Source organism: Muntiacus reevesi, chromosome X, assembly GCF_963930625.1.
Source record: "Muntiacus reevesi chromosome X, mMunRee1.1, whole genome shotgun sequence".
Taxonomy (NCBI): Eukaryota; Metazoa; Chordata; class Mammalia; order Artiodactyla; family Cervidae; genus Muntiacus; species Muntiacus reevesi.
Genome location: NC_089271.1, coordinates 40,066,764 through 40,090,717, shown reverse-complemented (window position 1 = coordinate 40,090,717; position 23,954 = coordinate 40,066,764). Strand labels below are relative to the sequence as shown.

At 39.7% G+C, this 23,954-nt stretch overlaps 1 protein-coding gene and 1 long non-coding RNA gene across 9 annotated transcripts in view; one reads left to right on the top strand and one right to left on the bottom strand.

Annotated features, from left to right (window-relative positions):
• Positions 1-23,954, top strand: part of CASK (calcium/calmodulin dependent serine protein kinase) — a 369,874-nt gene that overhangs the window by 239,283 nt on the left and 106,637 nt on the right. For all 8 annotated transcript variants that reach the window (XM_065915191.1, XM_065915189.1, XM_065915187.1 and 5 more), the window contains exons 7-9: positions 3,415-3,590; positions 8,270-8,392; positions 16,144-16,227. In XM_065915191.1, the coding sequence (XP_065771263.1) occupies positions 3,415-3,590; positions 8,270-8,392; positions 16,144-16,227 (383 nt within the window). The remainder of the gene's footprint in view (positions 1-3,414; positions 3,591-8,269; positions 8,393-16,143; positions 16,228-23,954) is intronic.
• LOC136153399 (uncharacterized) overlaps positions 8,883-23,954 on the bottom strand; it is a 103,429-nt gene continuing 88,357 nt past the window's right edge. Inside the window, exon 3 of the long non-coding RNA XR_010660393.1 lies at positions 8,883-9,226. This is a non-coding gene — a long non-coding RNA (uncharacterized lncRNA). The remainder of the gene's footprint in view (positions 9,227-23,954) is intronic.

Genomic DNA, 23,954 nt, shown 5'->3' with positions numbered 1-23,954 from the left:
AATGCAGTATACATATATAGATAGAGGATAAATGATTTCTCTTATAAAAAGTTTTCATGTTGTTTAAGACACTTCTGAAAATTTATCAGCTCATTTGCTAATATCTAAAAGAAAGCTATTTTCCTGTTAGATTGGAATCTTTGACCACTCAGTCCTCCAAATCAAAAGTAATTCTGTCCATTATATGTTCTATATAGTAAAAAGCCATTTACAGATATTTACACGTTCCCTATCAGAAACTCAGCTGTTTGGAAAACTCACTTATCCAGAATATAACTAGGAACCTAGAAAATAAATGTAATAGCAGCAAGACATTTCCTGCCCTTAATACCTGTTCATGGTTCTCTCAAGTGAGCTTGTGAAGACACACTCTGAGACTGACATGCTTCCATTTTTCAGAAAGTTTTGTGGATTGACGTTCCTTCATAGCTTACACCTGCCTTTCCCTCTGGTTAGAATGCCTTTTGTCATTTTGTGTATCTAGTTAATGAAATAGTCTTAGAAGCAGGCTGATTTTCACCATCCCATTAGGTAACCCTGTTCCTTCTCTCCCATGTTCCCATAGCTGTCTGGCCTACGTGCCTTCATGTAGCATTTCATGCGGGGTTTGTAATTATATCAAAGACTGAGCCTTGTGAGGGCAAAGGGTTACCATGGCTTATCCCTTGTATGTCCCCAGTGGTCCTAGACCACTGTGTCTGGGACCCAGCAGGCACTTGGGAAATTTTTACTAAGTGAAAGAATTTGGTTTCTAATGAGTTTACAGTTTATAGCAAATTTTATGCAACAAATGAGGAGAAGACAAGGCTAGAGTAAGCATAGTGAAAGAAAAGAAATGAAAGCCTGACCAAAAAAAAAGTATGTTGAGCAGATACCAAACGTTGGAAAGCACAGCCACCTTTTTTACTGAAAAAAATCAACCTTTATTCTCTGGGGTATGCAATACATTTTTGGTTCTATACCAGATTTCTTTCATTGGTATCACAATAATAATTCTGAGTCATCAAGAAAAGGTTGAATTATTTGCAGCATCTTGTATAAAAGAAGTCAGGAAATTATAGAAAGAGAGCCATCCAAAATTCTTAAAGTAAAAAGGGGTGGGTGTGTAAAGATTCAAGTCCTAAAGTATAATGAATATGTACCTATTCAGAACAACTCCCCCTCCCCTGAGGTTCTGGATAATAAGGTTTTATTATATTATCAAAAAAACTAACATTTAAATTTTTAAATGCACATCTGAAGTGTCTCATATACAGTGACATTTAATTTGGTTTGGTAATTTGGCTTCCCATTCTTAGAATTCTGTGGTCAGCGTCATAAAAATCAAGCGACCACAAAGAAGGAAAAGTCAAGTGATCACAAACCAGGAAATTGGGGAGGTCAGTATATGTTAAAGGGTAACTCCAGTCCTTTCACATTCTACCAGTCTGCATGAAATAAATTTTTTTAAAATTCACTCCTATAAATTCTTTCTCTTCCCTGGTGGATCAGGTGGTAAAGAATCCGCCTGCAATGCAGGAGACCCAGGTTCAGTCCCTGGGTCAGAAAGATCCCTTGAAGAAGGGAGTGGCAACCCAGTCCAATATTCTTGACTGGAGAACTCCACCGACGTGGAGCCTGGTGGGCTAACAGTCCATGGAGTCACAAAGAGTCAGACACGACTGAGTGACTAGAACACACAATGGTCTTTCCCCTTGTCATTTATGAGCAAATTCCTTAACCAAAAGACATGTATTTTCCTTAAGGATGAACACTGATTCTCCAGTACCATGGTAGTCTTCAGTCTAGATAAATGGAGAGAACCTCGCCGTGGGTGGCCAGGGCTGGCCATGGGGGCTCTTGACTAGTCCCAGATTGAGACCTGCATTTTGAGTTGCTTGGCCCTGTCTTGTAGTAAGAGTCAAGTTGCGTTTCCAAGCAGTATCCCAACCACCAGCAGGTACCTGGCTGGTGCCCTGGTATGAGTACTCTGATCGCTTACCCTGCTTCTCCCTACTTTTACCAGCTCCTGTCCATCAGACCAAGGCACATTTCTCCAAGGGCACTGCCCTGTCCCAGCTGTTAATGAAGTAGGAGGCTTAGTTCTCGTCATTTCAAGCTTCTTTATGTTACTTGAGGAAACTAAATGGGGCAAAATGAAAATAAAAATCTTTCCTTCTAACCGGCACAGAGTTTCCTCTGATCTGCCATACATTTTAAATAAAAATATTTTCACTCTCTGAACCCTGAACATAATCTCCCCTGTCATGGGGGAAGAAGGGGACCCACGATTTGCAGCAAAGGAACATTCCCAGTGCACAAGCTCAGAACTGTTCCCAACTATTTCCATCCTAACCAGGTTTGACAATCACCAACAAGACTTTATGATACAGGCTTTCTCTCTAGCTGGATTAGAAGATCTCTGAGGTCTTTTTCTAAACTCTGAACACTGTTCCGAGCTCTCCATAAAGTTTTGTGCCGTCTTCGAAATAAAAATGATCTGACTCAGGATGACGAGGTGGGGGATGTTGGGGGAAGGGAGGAGAGGAGGGCACTGGGCCCGCCTAGAGCTAGAAGAGCTATCAAATCTGGCAGGCCGTCCCCTCCCACAGGAATTTCCCTAGGATACAAATCTTTTGTTCTACAGAAGAAAAGGGGGTGCTGAGTTAAAGATGGCTACTGGTGTGCAAACAACTGCTTTCAGATTCCTTCCTGAAACCTAATTTTGATAGGGAAAAAGAAAAATACTTTAAAGAAGGTAGAAATCAAAGAGAATCTAATGGGAAGAGCCTCATGATTTTGCTTTGGCTTATGTCATATATTTGCTCTCATTCTCTTCCAATGTTAATATTTGAAGGAAGCTAAAATCCTATTATAACAAAATATTGTTAACCATTGTTAATTGCTGCAATTAATTCCTAAAATCTACTGAACAGGATTTCAGATTCAGAGTCATATTCCAAGCAAAAGTTCTCAGCATTAGGTTTAATTTGAGAATTTCTGTTTGGCAATCAAAAGTAATCTTTTTCTCCACGGATATTTTCTCACTTGTTCCCCCTCTCCCCGCCACTGTCTCTGCTCTGTATTTTTAGTAATTTTTTTTCAAACATGTGAAAATTATAAAATTTAAACAACTTCTTCATGATGTAAGAAATAGGTAAATATTTACCATGCACTCTGCAGAATTCAATAGGAAGTAGCAGCGTTAGAAGACAGAGTACCTCTCTCTCCTGGACTCAGTATTTTCAAGAGGTGATTAGATAAATAATTTTTTTCTTTCTGCCTTTTTTTCCCTTGATTTTATAGAGGAGGGAAAAGGTGGTAATATTTACATTGTTGAACTTGTTATTCACACTGTTATTTTCAGTTTTCAAATGGGGAGGAAGCCCATTTTATGTAAACATTTTTTCCTTGATGTTGTCATTTTAAATATAGGGCGTGTTGGAACACCTCATTTTATGGCCCCAGAAGTTGTCAAGAGAGAGCCTTATGGAAAACCTGTAGATGTCTGGGGTTGTGGCGTGATCCTTTTTATCCTGCTAAGCGGTTGTTTGCCTTTTTATGGAACCAAGGAAAGATTGTTTGAAGGCATTATTAAAGGAAAATATAAGGTAATATGTTATGAATGTTTTATCTTTCCATTGAGATTAAATTATTCTGAAAAAAATGTTTTAAGTTATTGTCTCTCTTTGGATTGTTTATTGATGTCAGCATAGTTACTGAGTCAGAGAAAAGTATTTTGCTTGCATCTTTGATCCACTAGCCTTGTTAGGCAAAGCTCTCAAGTAAATTTCAGAGTCGCTCTCAGCCAAATTATCATCCAGATGACTGACTTTTAAAAAAACCATTGCCTCACTCCTCCCTTCTCAGTCCCTCTGTGTTACCTCTAGTCTGTCCCACGTATTTGGATTCCAACTCTGTGTTTAGTCCAGAAAACAGGGACCCAACTTGTCTTTGATACAGTATAAAGACCAGAGACCCGATGGATGTTCCCCCTTTCCTCCACATTCTGGGCCCTCAGAGTCACAGAGCCACACTACAAGTCAAAATCTTTGACCACAAGTACATTCTAGCAAAACTGCCTGTTTAGCTAACTCAAATTCATAGTAATTCGTTTGTGCCCCACTTATTTCAAATAAAATTCTAATTCAGGGAAAGAATTTGGAATACTCCTTGGAATTTACTGTGAGAGAATGTGAGCTTTTATTTTACCCTGGGTAAGGTGTCTGTGACAGACCCGAGCCCAGATTTTAAAATATTCATTAGCTGTCTGGTGATCGAACCCATTTATTCAGGCTGACCTGGAGCATAAACTTCTTTGGCCCTTCTTTGTGTAATTTGAGAAAAGGGCTTTATTTTTATTACTTCATTTCTAAAGTTAAAATGGAAATTTCATCCAGGTAATTTTAGTAATTCTTTATCTTACTTTTAGGTTTAGTGTCTATTATCCTTTATTTGTTTTTGCTCTAGCATGCATGTTATTTTATTGCATTTTATGTGGTCAGCCAACACAGCTGAAAAAATTGCCATTTACCTTCCAGGATAAACTGAAATGCCAGTATCACAACTGTTTTTCATAATGTAATTTAGAGCCATTTTGGTGTGATTTAAATATTTATATTCATCTTTGGCTCCTGTGAATTGGAAACTACATGTACTATTCCCAGACTTTTGATTAGTACATTATTACTTTCATTACTAAATAATTTAAGAAGCCATTACTGACATCATGAGTGGCTATACCAAAAAGACCTAGGAGGTTCTTGGAAATAAGCTTGGGGTTGGTTTCACTACCCTAGCTTTTCCACTTTATTGCCCTGTGCCACCTTGTATGGCTGATGGAATACGATGCTCTGTATGGGAAGCACAGAGGAGTATGTGTCTGGCTATCAAATCAGGGCAGTTTATTTTGAGGAAGTTCTCCTTTCTCCTGTTATTATTAACACCTGCACTTTCTATTCAACAAAATCACTGTTTTCGTTTTCAGCCATGCCTGGCAGCATAAAAACCAAACACACAGGTTTATGTTCATATAACACTACACTCCAAAACCCTGAGGCCCCTAAAGTTTTTTTTTCCCTGTTCCTCAGTAATGTTAGAATTTTATATGGGACTTGACAAAACTTAAGAGAAAAAAAAAGAAATGAAGGTAAAGTAATTTCAGAGTTGTGGCCTTATTCTGTAAATCGCAACTGAAGCTTGTGGAAGTGAGTTGGTGAGAATGGTTTGTACTTTTTTCCTTGTGTACCATCAGCTTACATATAAAGGTACACAGGTTTGTCTTTACTTAGATGAAGATCTATGGGAAAACTCTGCTAACAGAGAAAGAGGTTTTACGTATAGGTTTTTCTGCTTCTCTTAGAGTCAGTTGACCATTGGGGAATAAAATCAATCCTTTCAAGGTAACTAAAAGTCTCAGGAAACTGCTTATAAGTAATCATCTCCCTTCAGTCCCTGGAAATTGTGGGTGGCTATCAGGAATGCACGGTTATGGCTTTCTCGTTGAATTTTGCCAAGTGAAATCAGATACTAACATGTGAAAATAAACACAGTAATCTATCTGTGTAATAATAATACTAGCAATAATGATAGCTAACTCATACATAGTGCTTACTATGTTCCAGGAACTGTTCTAAGCACTTTACTTATATTAACTCTTTTCATCCTCACAGCAACTTATGACGTAGGTACCATAGAATAAAATCTCCCACCTGCCTTCTTGAGCTATAAGCATTTGCTAATAATAGAATTCTTCCTTTGTGTTTGTTCAGTTGCTAACTTCCTGGTTTCCAAGGCAATGTGCTTCATTCCAACGGCTTCTTGGTATTTGATTTTGTCTATTTTTAAAGCATTGAATAGTTATCTTTGTTTCTTTGTTTAGAAAAAAATTTGGACTAGTCAAATATGTCCAAAAGATTAATTGTTTTAAAATTTCCTATTCTTAGTATTCTAGTATAATAAGTCAGGTGGATGGTGGCAGCTATACTATAATTTCTGTACCTGGGGGTTTAAAGTTAATAATATATTTACTCTTACTTGGCTAACCTCACCTCTCGCTTATACTCATGGCTTTCCTTACAAAGGCCCTAGGTTTTCAGTAGCTTAGTTTGAAGTACAGATCCATCTTTACTATCAGTGATGACTCTACTGGGCCTTTAGAAAAAATACTATGATTGTGTCAGCATTCATTTTTAAATTTTTTATTACTGAAAATTTCTAACAAAATAGTAGAGATAATAGTATAATGAACCCACAGCTTTAATATTTATCAACATCCAGCCAATCTTGTTTTATCTATATTCTACATGCTACTAGATTATTTTGGAGCAGATCTCAAAAATATTTTACCACCCTGGTAGTTCTTAACAACAACAAAAATTAAAAATCCTTGATCTCTATGAGTATTTTCAAGAAAATTTTGATGACAAAATGTCATAGTTTATAAGCTACTACTGGTCTTAAATAATTTTAACTTTTTATTCTCATTTACTAACTTATTGATCTTTTAAGGTCGATAGGAGAGAATACTTTAGCTAAAATATATGCTGACATTTAATTTCAATTAATTTTTCATAAAGGACAAAAACATATTTCCCAAAGTCTATAAAAGATACAATGTCACCTTATATCACTTGTTTTGGATATCCAATTGGTGTCTACACAGCAGGAGTTCTCAGCTGCCTCGCTTTCATATTCAAATAATTAAGACTGCTTTATAGCCCTGTTTTGTTCTCCCTTATATATTCAAGGGCTTCCCTGAAGGCTCAGATGGTAAAGATATACTCAACCTCCCAAATTAATATCAGCTACTCTTCTCTGCCAAAGAGCAAACCCTGGATTGGGCTCCCTCATGAAAAGGACCAGGGAGTATACTTCTCAACCTCTGTTCACTTCAGAAATCTTATGACCACTTTCAGATGGTTTCTCAACACCTTTCCTGAGAACAGATCATTCAGACATGAAAGAGAACATCATCTCCAGGATGGTGAAGAGGAAGCAAGGCTGTCTAAGCCCCATCTAATCACTTGCCTCCCTATTTCAAACTCGTCAACCAATCACAGTTTCAGTAGGATGACAGTATTTCAACAGTTTCACGGCATTCACTTTTAATTAAGGGATCTGACAAGAGAAGTGACTACTGCTTAGAATTCTGCCTGTTATACAAAGAAGATGGAACATTTTCCACTCTCCATCTACTAGAACAAAGCTTCACATTAGCCAGAACAAAATGCCTGATGCTAAACCTTGGCCAGATTATAATGATTCGTGTGTACTACAATGCAAGCAGTGATTTCATTTGGCTTTAAAGTGTTGGGACTTTATTCTGCATCTTTCTCCCATAGAAAGTAACATGGGTCTCTGCCAGTTAAAGCCATGGCATTGCTTAAAGCTCCTGGCAACAGACAGCTCCTACGTGCTCACTCACTCAGTCAGTTTCCTGATATTAAATAGGGAGTGAGACCCTGCTCCGCCTCTTCCCTTATGTCCCTACTTGCCTTCCCAAGCATTGGGGCTTCCCAAGCCCCAAGCATTCCTTTCCATTTCTTTCTGGTTCCTGGTCTCAGACATACCTCTTTTCCCAGGAGTCTTCCAGCTCTTTTCCTCAGAGATCCACAGCCTTGCTCATGAGTCCTGTGTCTTAGGAGCAGCTCATGATTTATTATTTTGTTTGACTTTAGCCAACTTACCTTGTGGCTTAGTTGTCTCATCTCTAAAAGAGGAAAAAATGTCACTTCACTGAGAATAATATACAAGTAAATTGGGTTTTTTGTAAGGCCTATAGTAATATATTTTTTCCTAAATGCTGAAAATGACATACAGTGACCAAAGTATCCTATTAATAAAAGCTACTTTGTATGGCTTCACAGTTACCACTAATTCCCAGTTTTAAAAACAAAATGTTAAAAATACTTCTTTAAAATTTTTAAATTTTAGTCCTTTCTAGATCAAAGTATTCTCATCTCCTTAGAGTCTAGATGCTAGACTTTTTATTTTACCTGCGATAGAACCTGGAATCGTGAACATTTTGTTCTTCAATTATTAAAAATATTTTTATATATCTAACCAGAGTATGTATAAAGAATATTTACTGATACAAATACTCATGTGTTGAGCAACAGGAAATGCATGACCTCAGTCCTCTTCTTCCTTAGAAAGCAAGTCTTTAGAATCCGATTTCTCAACTTTGCTACCTGAATCTTATTTGCATTGAAACAGTGTAGGAATATTAACAGTGAACATTAACGTCTCACTGAACCTAACTGTGTAATTTTCCTTTCCCCCTCTTCAGATGAATCCAAGGCAGTGGAGCCATATCTCTGAAAGTGCCAAAGACCTCGTACGCCGAATGCTGATGCTGGATCCCGCCGAGAGGATCACTGTTTATGAAGCACTGAATCACCCATGGCTTAAGGTATGTGAGTTCTTAGGTGGCCATCTGCACTTTATTTGGACAGTTCCAGTGATAAGAATGCATTACTCTGTAAGGTGCCCCTTTCCACCCTTTTTTTTTCTGAGCATTTTTTTAATTAGTTTTGTTCACCTTATTTACTGTTTCTGTGCATTCTCTGTAAACATCTAAGAGGATGTACCATTTGAATGACATTCAGCTTCATCACAAGAGGGTACAGAAGAGGATTAAGGCAAAATCCATCCCAGAGGAAAGCTTGTTTGTTCTCTACCAATGCATCTTCCAAGGATGCACAACATGAACAACAGAAAACACACTTAGTGTGTGATATTTAAAAAGCGATTATCATTGCTTTGGTTGTGACTGTATACTTTATAGCATTATTTTTATTTCAATAGATACTAGATACAGATTTATTTTCTTAAGAAAAAGATTTTTTCAATTTTTATTTATTTATTTATGGCTGTGCTGGGTGCTTCCCTGGTGGCTCAGATGGTAAGGCATCTTCCTGCAATATGGGAGACCTGGGTTCCATCCCTGGGTTGGGAAGATCCCCTGGAGAATGAACTGACCACCACTCCAGTACTCTTGCCTAGAAAATCCCATGGATGGAGGAGCCTGGTAGACTGTAGTCCATGAGGTCGCAAAGAGTCAGACACGACTGAGTGACTTCACTTTCACTTGGGTCTCCATTGCTACATGCTGGCTTTCTCTAGTTGCAGCAAGAGGGAACTTCTCTCTGGTTGTGTTGTGCAGGCTTCTTGTCACAGGGGCTTCTTCTGTTGTGGAGCAGGGCCTCCAGGGTGTGTGGGCTTCAGTAGTTGTGGCTCCCAGGCTCTAGAAAAAGCAGATTTTAAACGTTCTTTTTATATTCCATCCTGCCAATGAAGTATTGCTATTAAAGAAAATTATAACTTGGGACTTCAGTGAGATAGTACTATTTGATGAAGACATTACAGTGTTCAACAGTTCCAGGAAATTCTCACTTTACATGTGAGAAAACTAAGCCTCAGGTTAAGAATCTTGCCCCAAGTCACAAAAGTTGTTGATGTTAAACGAACCAGGATTCAGCCTACCACACCCCTTTCCCTTGTACTCAGGATCCTATCCCATTCACTTACTCAAGGTCAGAGCTCCCACTTGTGAGCCCTTCCCTGCATCAGCACCTTCCTGTCTCTGTGGGATCTAACAAGCTACCATTTATTTTCATTACACACACACACGCATGTTCTCCTAACCCTACAACCCGCTCCAGACTCTGCCTCTGTTCTCTGCTCCCCTTGACTGCAAAACTCCTAGAACGTGTTATTTCTACTCACTTTCCCCAGTTTCTCCCATCTCTTTCTCTTGAACCCACCCTAGTCAGTGTTGCAATCCTACCAACTCCACTAAAATAGCTCTTGTCAAGTCATCAAGTCACCAGTGACCTTCACATTGCTGAGTCTAGTGGTCAGATCTCATGATTCTCCCTCTTGGCATATCAACAATTGGACATCCATACTTCTGGAACTCTGTCTTCCCTTGGCCTCAGGGCACCTCTCTTCCTGGTTTCCCTTCTACCTCTGTGGCAGCCCCTTCCAGATCCTGCTGATTCTTCCTCACCTCCCTGCACCATGTCTTCCTAATGGAGTGCTACAGCCCCTTGCTCTTCCTCTTCCTGTCTACACTCAGACCCTTGGAAAGTGAGAGTGAAAGTTGTTCAGTCATGTCTGACTCTTTGTGACCCCATGGACTATACAGTCCATGCAGTTCTCCAGGCCAGAATACTGGAGTGGGTAGCCATTCCCTTCTCCAGGGGATCTTCCCAACCCAGGGACCAAACCCAGGTCTCCTGCATTGCGGGTGGATTCTTTACCAGCTGAGCCACCAGGGAAGCCCCAGACCCTTGGAGACCTCGTCTACCAATAGTTTTAATGGCTTCAAATGCTATCTGTACACCCTGAGTTTATACGTTTAGGCTAGACCTGTCCCCTGAAGTATTATTAATTTAGTTTACCATTTCACTCCCTGATACCTCTCTGACTTCACCCCTTCCTACTCTCCTCTTCTCACTTTGTTCCCTCTTGTCAGCCTCCTCGCTGTTCCTCAGACAGCAGGCCCACACTTGCCTCAGTGCCTGTGTTAGTAATGCCCTTTCCCTAGAATACTATTCCCCAAGCTATCTTCATGGCTTATTCCCTCACCATCTTCAGTCTTTGCTTAGATAGCAGCTTCTTAGTGAGATCTTCCCTGACCACCCAATTTAAAATTTGAGGGAAGAAATATCCCCTGCCACCAGTATTCCCCACCCCCCCCTTTCCTGCCTTACTTTTTTTCCATAGCATTGGTCACCATGAGACATACATTTTATTTATTTGTTTCTCTACTTCCATAAAATATAAGCTGCATACAGAGCAAGAATTTTTGTCTCTTGGTTCACTTCTGTATAGAACCTTTGAAAATGTCTGACATGTAGTGTGTGCATGCTAAGTCGCTTCAGTTGTGTCTGACTCATTGCAACCCTATGGACTGTAACCCGCCAGGCTCCTCTGTCCATGGAATTCTCCAGGCGAGAATACTGGAGTGGGTTGCCATACCCTCCTCCAAGGGATCTTCCCCACCCAGGAATCAAACCTGTTTCTCTTATATCTCCTACATTGGCAGATGGATTCTTTACCACTAGCACCACCTGGGAAGCCCCTGACATTTAGTAGGTGCTCATAAATATCAGTTAATGATTTAATGAGTGAATGCATAAATGTGTTCACACTACTATACCATGCTAGCTCCCCAGAAATTATACAAAATAATAATATTTGAACATAGGTTAATAGTGTACCTTAAGATGACCTGGGATAATAGTATGATTGAACAATGTTGAAATTCCAGTAGATCTTGATTCTCCTTAAGAATATTACTTTTCACATTGGCATTCAATCATCTGATACTCAGCTCTAGCTATTCTTGACTTGAATTTCCCAGCTATAGTTATTCCTGACTTCCTCCAGAAAAGAGTGAGCAGTTCTGAGATACTTTCTTAGTACTTATTTTCTCCCAGAAATAAACAGTTCAGGGGAACCTCCTGATTTTCCTTTGCTTTTCTCAGTTTCTTATTGTGAGGATCTTTTTTTTGTTTGCAGTTAGTTTAAATGCCAAGTACAGTGAAAATAGCAGCCATATTAGTCATTTTTAATATCCTTTAGAAAATTTGGCTTTCGTTATCTTGCATATGTTGACTAATAATATTTATTTTTGGAAACTCTTATCCCTGCAATGATTATAGTTCTTTTGCCAAATAATCTGAGTTTAATAGACAATAGATTTCTGGCACCACAAAGACAAAAGACAAAAGTGTCAGTAACTTCAATGAAAAAAATTACTGAAGACTTTTCACCACAGTGTGTTATCTGAAGATGGAAAAATTCATTGAGAAGTTATCAAGCTGATGAGAATAGGCTTATGTTATATTTCAGTACTTTTCCATGTATACTTTTAAATCATTGCTGTGCATAGAAGTGGTGGTAATTTAGCAATGACTAAACTTTAAGCTAATGTTTAAATTTTAAAAACTTCTGAGTAACTGCAATGTAAAGAAATAAAATGATGAAAATCCTTGTAGTAAGGAGTACTCAAAGTCATGATACCACTGTTTTGTGTCCAAAAAAATTATTATTTCTTTGGCAAGACCACAAAAAAGTCCTATTCAATCATGACATATAAAATGGGAATTTGAGTAAATAGACCAATTAGTATGTGAATGTCTTGAAGTTGTTAAATTATACCTGTTTAATACTTTTATCTAAATTAGTGCTGTTTGCTGTAAATATTCATTCCAACAAAAGTAAGACCAACTAAGATTATAATTTTCTCACAGGCACTTAAGCTCTTTTCACACCCTTTGTAGCCTTAATATGTAGATTCCAAGTATATTGACTATAATAAAGATGAAAAAGGTATTTATATTAGCCTAATCAATTTGAATTTTGGAAGAATCAATCAACACATCAATTAAATGTATATTTAGCATTTCGTGTGCACAGTGGATAGTGAATCAAACACTTCTTTAAATGCAAGACACATTGCTAATGACATTTTTCTGAATTCATATCACAGTACTATTAGTTTCAGGTAGGACTATTTAATCTGGAAAATATTATCTTTATTCTTTTGTCTTAGTTTTATAATGCTGTGGAGTTAATATTTGCTTGTTTTGTGGTAAGAAGTACATTAATAGACTTTAATCTTATGATTTCATTTGCTTAGAAAATATCAGGAATCATAATATAAGCATAATTTTATTTTTAAAAAATGTTTGAGTGTATCATTCTCTCCCTTTTCACTTCACTGTCTGTTATCTTCTAAACTTCCCACCATATTAAAGAGAGAAAGGCATGGTGAAACCGTGAAATGAAATTTCAAATGCTGTTGATATAACATAAAGACACAGAAAGATAACCTCAGAGAAGTCACACGTGAGAGGCATCTCACAAGAATATGGAAGTGTGGTCCCTGGGAGACTAACGGGGAGCATGAGAAGTCACTGTAGGCTAGTGCCTACCGTGGCTAGTGGGGAGGGAGGCTGCACATGTTAATAGGACTAAAGGGGCCATATACCCCATGTGGGAGGCACAGAGGAGGCACAGCATTAGAAGTGTTCAGGGGATTCAGGGAAGGGGTCAGGAAACACTGGTATAGTACAAAATGTCAGCTATTTAAATAGGGTTGCAGTAGACTGAAAATTTGGTTTGAGGGAAGAATTTATCTAGAATGCCAAATTTGGTACTTTAGATATTAGGGTATAGAGAGTAAAAAGCTACTGCAAGCTTTTGAGTGATGCAAAATTATATGAGCAGCATGCTCATGTAATTCCTTTGGACATTGTGCACAGGGGGGTGTCCTGTCAGCATGCAAGCAGTAGAGACAAAAAGGTCCTATAGAAGCTGGTCTGTCCAGTCAGGAAGTGACAGGGCCTGAACCAGGGAGTCATAGTGGGAATGGGAAAGAAGTATCCAAACTGAGAGCGATTAAGGAAAATTGATGAGGCTTGGTGACTGCTTTGAGATATTCAGAATTAGGAAGCCTATAGAAGGGTTAAAGCCTGTAGAGTAGAAGTGTTTGAGTTTAATTTAGTTGAGATTTTCCTAGTTCTTAGTATGAAGAGTAATTTTGGATAGTGTGCTGGGCATTTCTAGTATTATTATGTTATAAGACTATGATTCTTATTTAAATCTTCTATTTTGGTAGGCAGTTAACCCAGTTAGATTCAGGACACACGTCCTAGCCCATTTTTACGCACTATGGTTCAAATGCCAGTTTCATTTTCAATGCCTTTGCAGTACTCATCTAGTCTTTCCTTCTTGTATGCTACCCAGGGACTCACCAAGTGTTGGTGAGGATGTTGAACAACTGGAACTCATACCTATTGTGGGAACGTAAAATGGTACAGCCACTTTGGAAAACTGTTTCATAGTTTCCTAAAAAGTTTAACATATTCTTATAAAATGACCTAGCCATTCTACTCCTACATGTTTGCCTAAGAGAAATGAAACTTGGGTCCATACAGAGACTTGTACATTAATGTTCATAGCATCCTTATACATAACAGGCAAAAATTGGAAACAACCCAGGGTGCATTAACAGGTGAATGGATAAACAAGTTATGATACATCTATTCAATAGAATGGGCTTCCCTGGTGGCTCAGATGGTAAAGAATCTGCCTGCAGTGCGGGAGACCTAGGTTCGATCCCCGGGTTAGGAAGATCCCCTGGCGGAGGGCATGGCAACCCACTCCAGTATTCTTGCCTGGAGAATCCCATGGACAGAGGATCCTGGTGGGCTACAGTCCATGGGGTTGCAAAGAGTCAGACACGACTGAGCGACTAAGCACAGCACATTCAATGGAATAACCCCAGCAATAAAACAGAATGAGCTATTGATACATGCAACAATGTGGGTGAAGCTAAAATATTTAGGCAGAGTGAATAAAGTTGGATAATAATTAATATGTACTGTCTTATCCCATTTATATAAAATTCTAGAAAATGCAAACTAATCTAAAGTAACAGAGAATAGATCAATGGTTGCCTGGGGATGGGGAAGGGGGTGACAAAAGAGACACAAGAAAGCTTTTGAGAGTGTTGGATATGTTCATTATGGTTGTGGGGATGGTTTTATGTTTGTATACATATGTCAAAACTTATCCCATCGTATATGTGCAGTTAATTGTATGCTAATTATACCTCAGTAAAACTTTTTCAGGAAGACAAACTACATTCAGAGTCTATCTCCCTTTCACTCTCTTTATTGTTTCCATCTGGTTTTATCCACCATCATTTCCCCCCTGGATTACTACAATAACCTCCTAACTGGTCTCCATGCTTTTATTTTTTTAATTCTCTCCCCTTTCCAATCTAGTCTCAACACAACAGCCAGAGTATTCCTCTACATTGTCAGATCACATCACTCCAGCTTCTAACCTCCCAGTTGCTCCATCTCCCACTCAAAATAAAAGCCAAAGATCGCTTCTCGGCCTTTTGGCTAAGATCAAGGGTAAAATAAAAGCCAAAGGCCCCTGATGGCCTGCACCAGCCTTGCCACTTCTCTAATCTGATCTAGTATTTACTCCACACACATGGGTCTCCTTGCTATTTATTGAAAATTTCAGGCACACTGTCTCCTTTGAAAGGCCTTTGCACTTAGTTGTTCTATCTGCCTAGACCACTCTCCTTACCTCTTGGATGTCACTTTCTCAGTTGGGTTGTACTTTGACCACCCTACTTTAAATTGCAATGTACCTTCACCCTGCCTTTCTTTTTGCTTTATTCCATAGAACTCTTAACATACTCTATAATTTCCCTTCTTTGTGTTTTCTTATCTTGTCCCATTAAAATATGAACTACATGAGGGCCAGAATCTTTGTTAAGGTTTTGTTTACTTGTTAATCCCAAGTGCATAGAACAATGCCTGGCACATAGTAGGTACTCAAGAAATATTTCTAAAATAAGTACCTGTGGCATAAAATCTTCAAGATACATTGACAAATTAGAACCAAAGAGGGCAATAAGGAGAATGACAGGAGATTTGAAATACACATGAGAAGTTGGCAACTGGAGATGTTATCACAGAGAAGAGTAGATTCAGTGGAAGCATAAACCCCCTCATAACTACTAAAGGGGTGTTATATGGAAGAGGGATTGTGTTTACTCTCTGATGCCCAAAGAGAAGAGCTAGTCCAGACAAACCACAGGTGGGCTGAGTAAGAATTTTTTCACGTTCAAGAATTTTTCACTAAAATTGTAGTGGGTTGCCATAAAGTGATACTCTCCTATTGTATGAAGTCAAACAGAGTGATCATCCATCACAAATTGAAGGGGATCCCACATGGAGAAATGGTTGGATTAGAATGGGCTTGATAAGTTTGTCCTAGTTTGAAGATACTGTGACTTTTCTTTTAAAATCCAGGTATTCTTGACAACTCAGAATGCTGAATTAGTTGTGAGTTAATTTCCTAAAGGCTCATTTTACCTGACAAGATTGTGTCAAAGTTAACTTCATGCCTTCATAATAATTATGATGAATTATTTTAGTCACATAGCCATGTATCTGAAAAAGTACATGGACCATTATTTTAGCCCTTTGTTATTGATGAAGATGAAATACTATTTTACTATCAGTTTTGACCTTCATATCCAATTGGGCTTGTTGTTTATTTTAAATTTAGCTTCTTCACTTTTATAAAGAACTATGTGTGTTCATTATCTTTCATCTTTTTTAGGAGCGGGATCGTTATGCCTACAAGATTCATCTTCCAGAAACAGTAGAGCAACTGCGGAAATTCAATGCACGGAGGAAACTAAAGGTAAATTAAAGAAATCAGGAAAAAGCCAGACAGAGGCATTTGCTGATATTTTTATTCTGTTTCAGTGCCCATAAATATTATACAGGTGTTGGCTGTGGTTTTCTTACAGCCAAATTCTCAGTGCCAAAAGTTACCATTATTTCAATAAGATTTGGGGTTTTTAAATCATGTAAGGTAATATCTAAGTACAAATCCCAGCAATAAGTTATAATAAATGGAAGATGAATCACATTTTAGATTTATGTTATCTTTAAAAATTCATAGCAGAGATATAATTACTTTAAAAATAGGAACTTGCTATTATCCACTATTGTTGAATTTTAATCTAGGCCACATTTTCTCAAACTTAAATATTTTGACAGAAAACATAAGTTTAGTTCAATGGAAACAACACAAAATTAGAATTGGAACTAGGATTGAACAACCATCACAAAGCAGTAAAAATCCCCACAACCTTGGTCTACTAGAAAATAGTTCCAGATCACTTTTCTCACTTTTTCTTTATTCTTCCTAGGATAGCTTTCTCCCATTTACCATACTCCCTATCCTCCAACCCACTGGAAATGAAAAAAAAGCACTATTACTTCATTTGGACAGCCCATTTGACTTTAAATGGTTTTTGAGGTTTTTGAAAAAGACCCAGAATAAGATAATGGAATCTTTACAGCACTGGACAAAAATCTTAAGGGACAGCATTTCCCTCCTCCCTGCAACAGAGGAAACGATTATATTATGGTCTTAAAATTAACTCAGGTTTGACTTACTTTGATTACTATTTAAAAACTTAACTCTATCCTCTAAGTGGTTGATTAGATAAGAGTCCTCCTTAGCCATGTGACTCCTGCAAGCTATAAAAGTTTTCTTCATAACTATTTTCAGATACGTCATAAGTTGCAATAATATTTATTCATTGACTAGTAGTCGACCCTTGAAATATGTTGTGAATGATTGTCTTCAACTCTAGATTTATAAGAATGTTTTTATGAATTTTTGGAAAACTGTGTAAGCCACAATATTTTCATACAGAGCTGAACTGGCCAACATATTCGTCACTAGCTGCATGTAACTGTTAAAATCTAAGCGAATTAAAATGATTATTTTTTTAATATTTATTTATTTGGCTGCATCAGGTCTTGGTTGCAGCACACAGGCTTCTTTCTAGTTGTGGTGCATGGGCTCAGTAGTTGTGATGTGCAAACTTGGTTGCCCCACAGCATGTGGAATCTTAGTTACCTGATCAGGGATTGAACCTCTGTCCCCTGAATTGGCAGGCAGATTCTTAACCACTGGACTACCAGGGAAGTCCCCTAAATTAGTTAAAATTATTAATTTGTTGTTGTTCAGTCACTCAGTCATGTCTGACTCTTTGTGACCCCATACCAGGCTTTCCTGTCCTTCACTATCTCCCAGAGTTTGCTCAAACTCATGTCCACTGAGTCAGTGATGCAATCCAACCATCTCGTCCTCTCCAACTATCTTGTCCTCTGTAATCCTTTTCTCCTTCTGCCCTCAATCTTTCCCAGCATCAGGGTCTTTTCCAGTGAGGCGGCTCTTCACATCAGGTGGCCAAAGTATTGGAGTTTCAGCTTCAGCATCAGTCCTTCCAGTGAACACCCAGGACTGGTGTCCTTTAGGATGGACTGGTTAGATCTCCTTGCTGTCCAAGGGAGATTATTAATCATTAAATTATTTAAATTATTAATAAATAAAAGTAAAAGGTCATTTCCTCAGTCACACTAGAACATTCCAAGCATTCAATAACCATACGTGGGAGGAGCTAAGATGGCAGAGGAATAGGATGGGGAGACCACTTTCTCCCCCACAAATTCATCAAAAGAACATTTGAACGCTGAGCAAACTACACAAAACAACTTCTGATCACTAGCAGAAGACATTAGGCACCCAGAAAAGCAGCCCATTGTCTTCGAAAGGAGGTAGGACAAAATAGAAGAGATAAAAAGAGAGACAAAAGAGTTAGGGACAGAGATCCGTCCCAGGAAGGGAGTCTTAACAGAGGAAGTTTCCAGACACCAGGAAACCCTCTCACCGGCAGGTCTGGGGGAAGTTTTCGAATCTTGGAGGGCAACCTAACCAGGAGGAGAAATAAATAAAACCCACAGATTACATGCCTAAAAGCAACTCCCAGCAGAAAAGTACCCCAGACACTCACATCTGCCACCAGCAAGTGGGGGCTAAACAGAGAGGAGCAGGCGGCATTGCTTAGGGTAAGGACCGGGCCTGAATGCCCTGAGGGCAATCTGAGGGAGCTAACATGAGATAGGAACTTAAACTGTGGGATAGCAAGAGAGAGAGAGAGAGAGAATTAACCTGCGAAAAGCCCTAACCTAAGGCACAGCCAGCCCATTCACAGAACAAAGGACTGAGCAATACCAGAGAAGAGCTAGCCGGCTGCGGACCGGCCCATCCCCCGCCAGAGGCAGGAGGCAGGGAGGGAGGCAGGCGCCAGCCAGAGCCGGAAAGGGGCAAACTCAGCCCCAGAGACAGCATCCCCTACCAAAGTGGAAACAGGCTTCCAGTTTCTAACCAAAGACTTCCTGAGATTCTGGATGGTTGACATCCGCCGGGAGGGTCGCAGCCAGAGATCAGCTCCCCAGAAGAGACACAAGGCGCACCGGACCGGGCGCGCCCGGAAACTGAGACTGGGACCGGGGAGGGGAGAAGTCGCACTGCACCTGAAGAGAGTGCGCTTGTCAAGCTCCTGGTTGCCTGAGCTGCTCCGACCGGGAAAGGCACAAAACGCAGGCCCAACTGAGTCTGAGCCTTTGTGGAGTACCCGAGAACCTGAACCTGAGCGGCTTAGGCCTGGGAAGTGCGTGCAACTCAGGGCCCGCACCTTGTAGAGCAACCTGGAGCCTGAGCAGTGTAGACGGGGAAAGCACACACACCGTGAGCAGGGGCAAACCCAGTGTGGCTGGAACACTGTGAGTGCTCCCCACACACGCCAGTGATATTTGTTTGCAGTGTTCCTCCCTCCCCGCAGCACAACTGAACAAGCGAACCTAAACAAGAGACCACCTCCACCCACTTGTGTCAGGGCGAAAATTAGACACTGTAGAGACCTGCGAACAGAAGCCAAATAAACAAAGGGAACCGCTTTAGAAGTGACAGGTGCAACAGATTAAAACCCCTGTAGTTAACACCGACTACACTGGAAAGGGCCTATAGATATTGAGAAGTATAAGCTGGAAAAAGGAATTATCTGAAACTGAACTGAACCCACACTGCCTGCAACAGCTCCAGAGAAATTCCTAGATATATTTTTACTATTTTTTTTTATTTTTTTAATTAAAAAAATTTTTTTTCTTTTTTTTAAAGTCCTCTATTACTCCTTAATTTTCATTTTTATAACCCACTATAACCTTGCAAAAAAAAAAGGGACTCTATTTTTAAAGAGAACTTCATATATATTTCTTAAATTTTTTGTGTTTTTGTTTTTTTTAATATTGTATTTTTACGAGTCTAACCTCTACTCTAGATTTTTAATCTTTGTTTTTTGGTATTTGATATCAATTTTGGACATTTAAGAATCCAATCTTCAGTACCCATTTTTACTCAGGAGTGTGATTACTGGTTTGATTACTCTCTCCCCACTTTTGACTCTCCTTTTTCTCTCCCAGATCACCTCTATTTCCTCCCTCCCCCTTCGCTTCTCAGTCCTATTCTGTGAATCTCTGTGGGTGTTCTGGGCTGCAGAGAAAACTTAGGGAACACAGTACTGCATAGATCTGTCTCTCTCCTCTTGAGTCCCCCTTTTTCTCCTCCTGCTCATCTCTATCTCCTTCTGCTCATCTCTATCTCCTTCCTCCCTCTCCTCTTCTTCATGTAACTCTGTGAACCTCTCTGGGTGTCCCTCACTGTGGAGAATCTTTTCACCATTAATAAGTTTGATTATCATTGCTGTATGGATGGAGAAGTCTTGAGGCTACTGGAAGAATAAGACTGAAATCCAGAGGCAGGAGGCTTAAGCCCAAAACCTGAGAACACCAGAGAACTCCTGACTTCAGGGAACATTAGTAAATAAGAGACCATCCAAAAGCCTCCATGCCTACACTGAAACCAACCACCACCCAAGAGCCAATAAGTTCCAGAGCAAGACATACCATGCAAATTCTCCAGCAATGTAGGAACATAGCCCTGAGCGTCAATGTACAGGCTGCCCAAAGCCACACCAAACCCATAGACCCATCTCAAAACTCACTACTGGACACTCCATTGCACTCCAGAGAGAAGAAATCCAGCTCCACCCACCAGAACACTGATGCAAGCTTCCCTAACCAGGAAACCTTGACAAACCAATCGCCCAACCCCACCCACTGAGAGAAACCTCCACAATAAAAAGGAATCACACACTGCTAGAATACAGAAAGGCCACCCCAAACACAACAATCTAACTAAGATGAAAAGGCAGAGAAATATCCAGCAGGTAAAGGAACATGAAAAATGCGAACCAAGCCAAACAAAAGAGGAGGAGATAGGGAATCTACCTGAAAAAGAATTTAGAATAATGATAATAAAAATGATCCAAAATCTTGAAAACAAAATGGAGTTATAGATAAATATCCTGGAGACAAGGATTGAGAAGATGCAAGCAATGTTTAACAAGGACTTAGAAGAAATAAAAAAAGAGTCAATTAAAAATGAATAATGCAATAAATGAGATCAAAAACACTCTGGAGGGAACCAACAATACTATAATGGGGGCAGAAGACAGGATAGGTGAGGTAGAAGATAAAATGGTGGAAATAAATGAAACAGAGAGGAAAAAAGAAAAAAGAAAAGAAATGAGGACAACCTCAGGGACCTCTGGGATAATGTGAAACGCCCCAACATTCGAATCATAGGAGTCCCAGAAAAAGAAGATAAAAAGAAAGGCCATGAGAAAATACTCGAGGAGATAATAGCAGAAAACTTCCCCAAAATGGGGAAGGAAATAGCCACCCAAGTCCAAGAAACCTAGAGAGTCCCAAACAGGATAAACCCAAGGCGAAACACCCCAAGACACATATTAATCAAATTCAGTTCAGTTCAGTCGCTCAGTCATGTCTGACTCTTTGCGACCCCATGAATTGCAGCACGCCAGGCCTCCCTGTCCATCACAAACGCCCAGATTCTACTCAAACTCATGCCCATTGAGTTGGTGATGCCATCCAGCCATCTCATCATCTGTCGTCCCCTTCTCCTCCTGCCCCCAATCCCTCCCAGCATCAGGGTCTTTTCCTATGAGTCAGCTCTTCGCATGAGGTGGCCAAAGTATCGGAGTTTCAGCTTCAGCATCAGTCCTTCCAATGAACACCCAGGACTGATCTCTTTCAGGATGGACTGGTTGGATCTCCTTGCAGTCCAAGGGACTCTCAAGAGTCTTCTCCAACACCACAGTTCAAAAGCATCAATTTTTCAGTGCTCAGCTTTCTTCACAGTCCAATTCTCACATCCACACATGACCACTGGAAAAACCATAGCCTTGACTAGACAGACCTTTGTTGGCAAAGTAATGTCTCTGCTTGTTAATATGCTATCTAGGTTGGTCATAACTTTCCTTCCAAGGAGTAAGCATCTTTTAATGTCATGGCTGCAGTCACCATCTGCCGTGATTTTGGAGCCCAAAAAAACAAAGTCTGACACTGTTTCCACTGTCTCCCCATCTATTTCCCACGAAGTGATGGGACCAGATGCCATGATCTTAGTTTTCTGAATGTTGAGCTTTAAGCCAATTTTTTCACTTTCATCAAGAGGCTTTTTAGTTCCTCTTCAGTCTCTGCCATAAGGGTGGTATCATCTGCATATCAGAGGTTATTGATATTTCTCCCGGCAAACTTGATTCCGACTTGTGCTTCTTCCAGACCAGTGATTCTCATGATGTACTCTGTATATAAGTTAAATAAGCAGGGTGACAATATACAGCCTTGATGTACTCCTTTTCCTGTTTGGAACCAGTCTGTTGTCCAATGTCCAGTTCTAACTGTTGCTTCCTGACCTGCATACAGGTTTCTCAAGAGGCAGGTCAGGTGGTCTGGTATTCCCATCTCTGGAAGAATTTTCCACAGTTTATTGTGATCCACACAGTCGAAAGCTTTGGTGTAGTCAATAAAGCAGAAATAGATGTTTTTCTGGAACTCTCTTGCTTTTTCGATGATCCAGCAGATGTTGGCAATTTGATCTCTGGTTCCTCTGCCGTTTCTAAAACCAGCTTGAACATCTGGGAGTGCTCAGTTCACGTATTGCCGAAGCCTGGCTTGGAGAATTTTGAGCATTACTTTAATAGCATGTGGGATGAGTGCAATTGTGCAGTAGTTTGAGCATTCTTTGGGATTGCTTTTCTTAGGGATTGGAATGCAAACTGACCTTTTCCAATCCTGTGGCCACTGCTGAGTTTCCCAAATTTGCTGGCACATTGAGTGCAGCACTTTCATAGCATCATCTTTCAGGATTTGAAATAATTCAACTGGAATTCCTTCACCTCCACTAACTTTGTTCGTAGTGATGCTTTCTAAGACCCACTTGACTTCACATTCCAGGATGTCTGGGTCTAGGTGAGTGATCACACCATTGTGATTATCTGGGTCGTGAAGATCTTTTTTGTACAATTCTTCTGTGTATTCTTGCCACCTCTTCTTAATATCTTCTGCTTCTGTTAGGTCCCTACCATTTCTGTCCTTTATTGAGCCCATTTTTGCATGAAATGTTCCCTTGGTATCTCTAATTTTCTTGAAGAGATCTCCAGTCTTTCCCATTCTGTTGTTTTCCTCTATTTCTTTGCATTGATTGCTGAGGAAGGCTTTCTTATCTCTCCTGGCTATTCTTTGAAACTCTGCATTCAGATCGAATATCTTTCCTTTTCTCCTTTGCTTTTAGCTTCTCTTCGTTTCACACTTATTTGTAAGGCCTCCTCAGACAACCATTTTGCCTTTTTGCATTTCTTTTCCATGGGGATGGTCTTGATCCCTGTCTCCTGTACAGTGTCACAAACCTCCATCCATAGTTCATCAGGTTCTCTGTCTATCAGATCTAGTCCCTTAAATCTATTTCTCACTTCCACTGTATATTCATAAGGGATTTGATTTAGGTCATACCTGAATCGTCTAGTGGTTATCCATACCTTCTTCAGTTTAAGTCAGAATTTGGCAATAAGGAGTTCATGATCTGAGCCACAGTCAGCTCCCGGTCTTGTTTTTGCTGACTGTATAGAGCTTCTCCATCTTTGGCTGCAAAGAATATAGTCAATCTGATTTCGGTGTTGACCATCTGGTGATGTCCATGTGTAGAGTCTTCTCTTGTGTTGTTGGAAGAGGGTGTTTGCTATGACCAGTGCGTTGTCTTGGCAAAACTCTATTAGCCTTTGCCCTGCTTCATTCTGTACTCCAAGGCCAAATTTGCCTGTTACTCCAGGTAAAAGATCAAACAAAAAGAACAAACATTAAAAGCAGCAATGGAGAAACAACAAATGACACACAAGGGGATTCCCATAAGGATAACAGCTGATCTTTCAGTAGAAACTCTTTAGGCCAGAAGGGAATGGCAGGACATACTTAAAGTAATGAAAGAGAATAGCCTACAACCCAGATTACTGTACCCAGCAAGGATCTCATTCAGATATGAAGGAGAATTCAAAGCTTTACAGACAAGCAAAAGCTGAGAGAATTCAGCACCACCAAACCAGCTCTTCAACAAATGCTAAAGAATCTTCTCTAGACAGGAAACACAGAAAG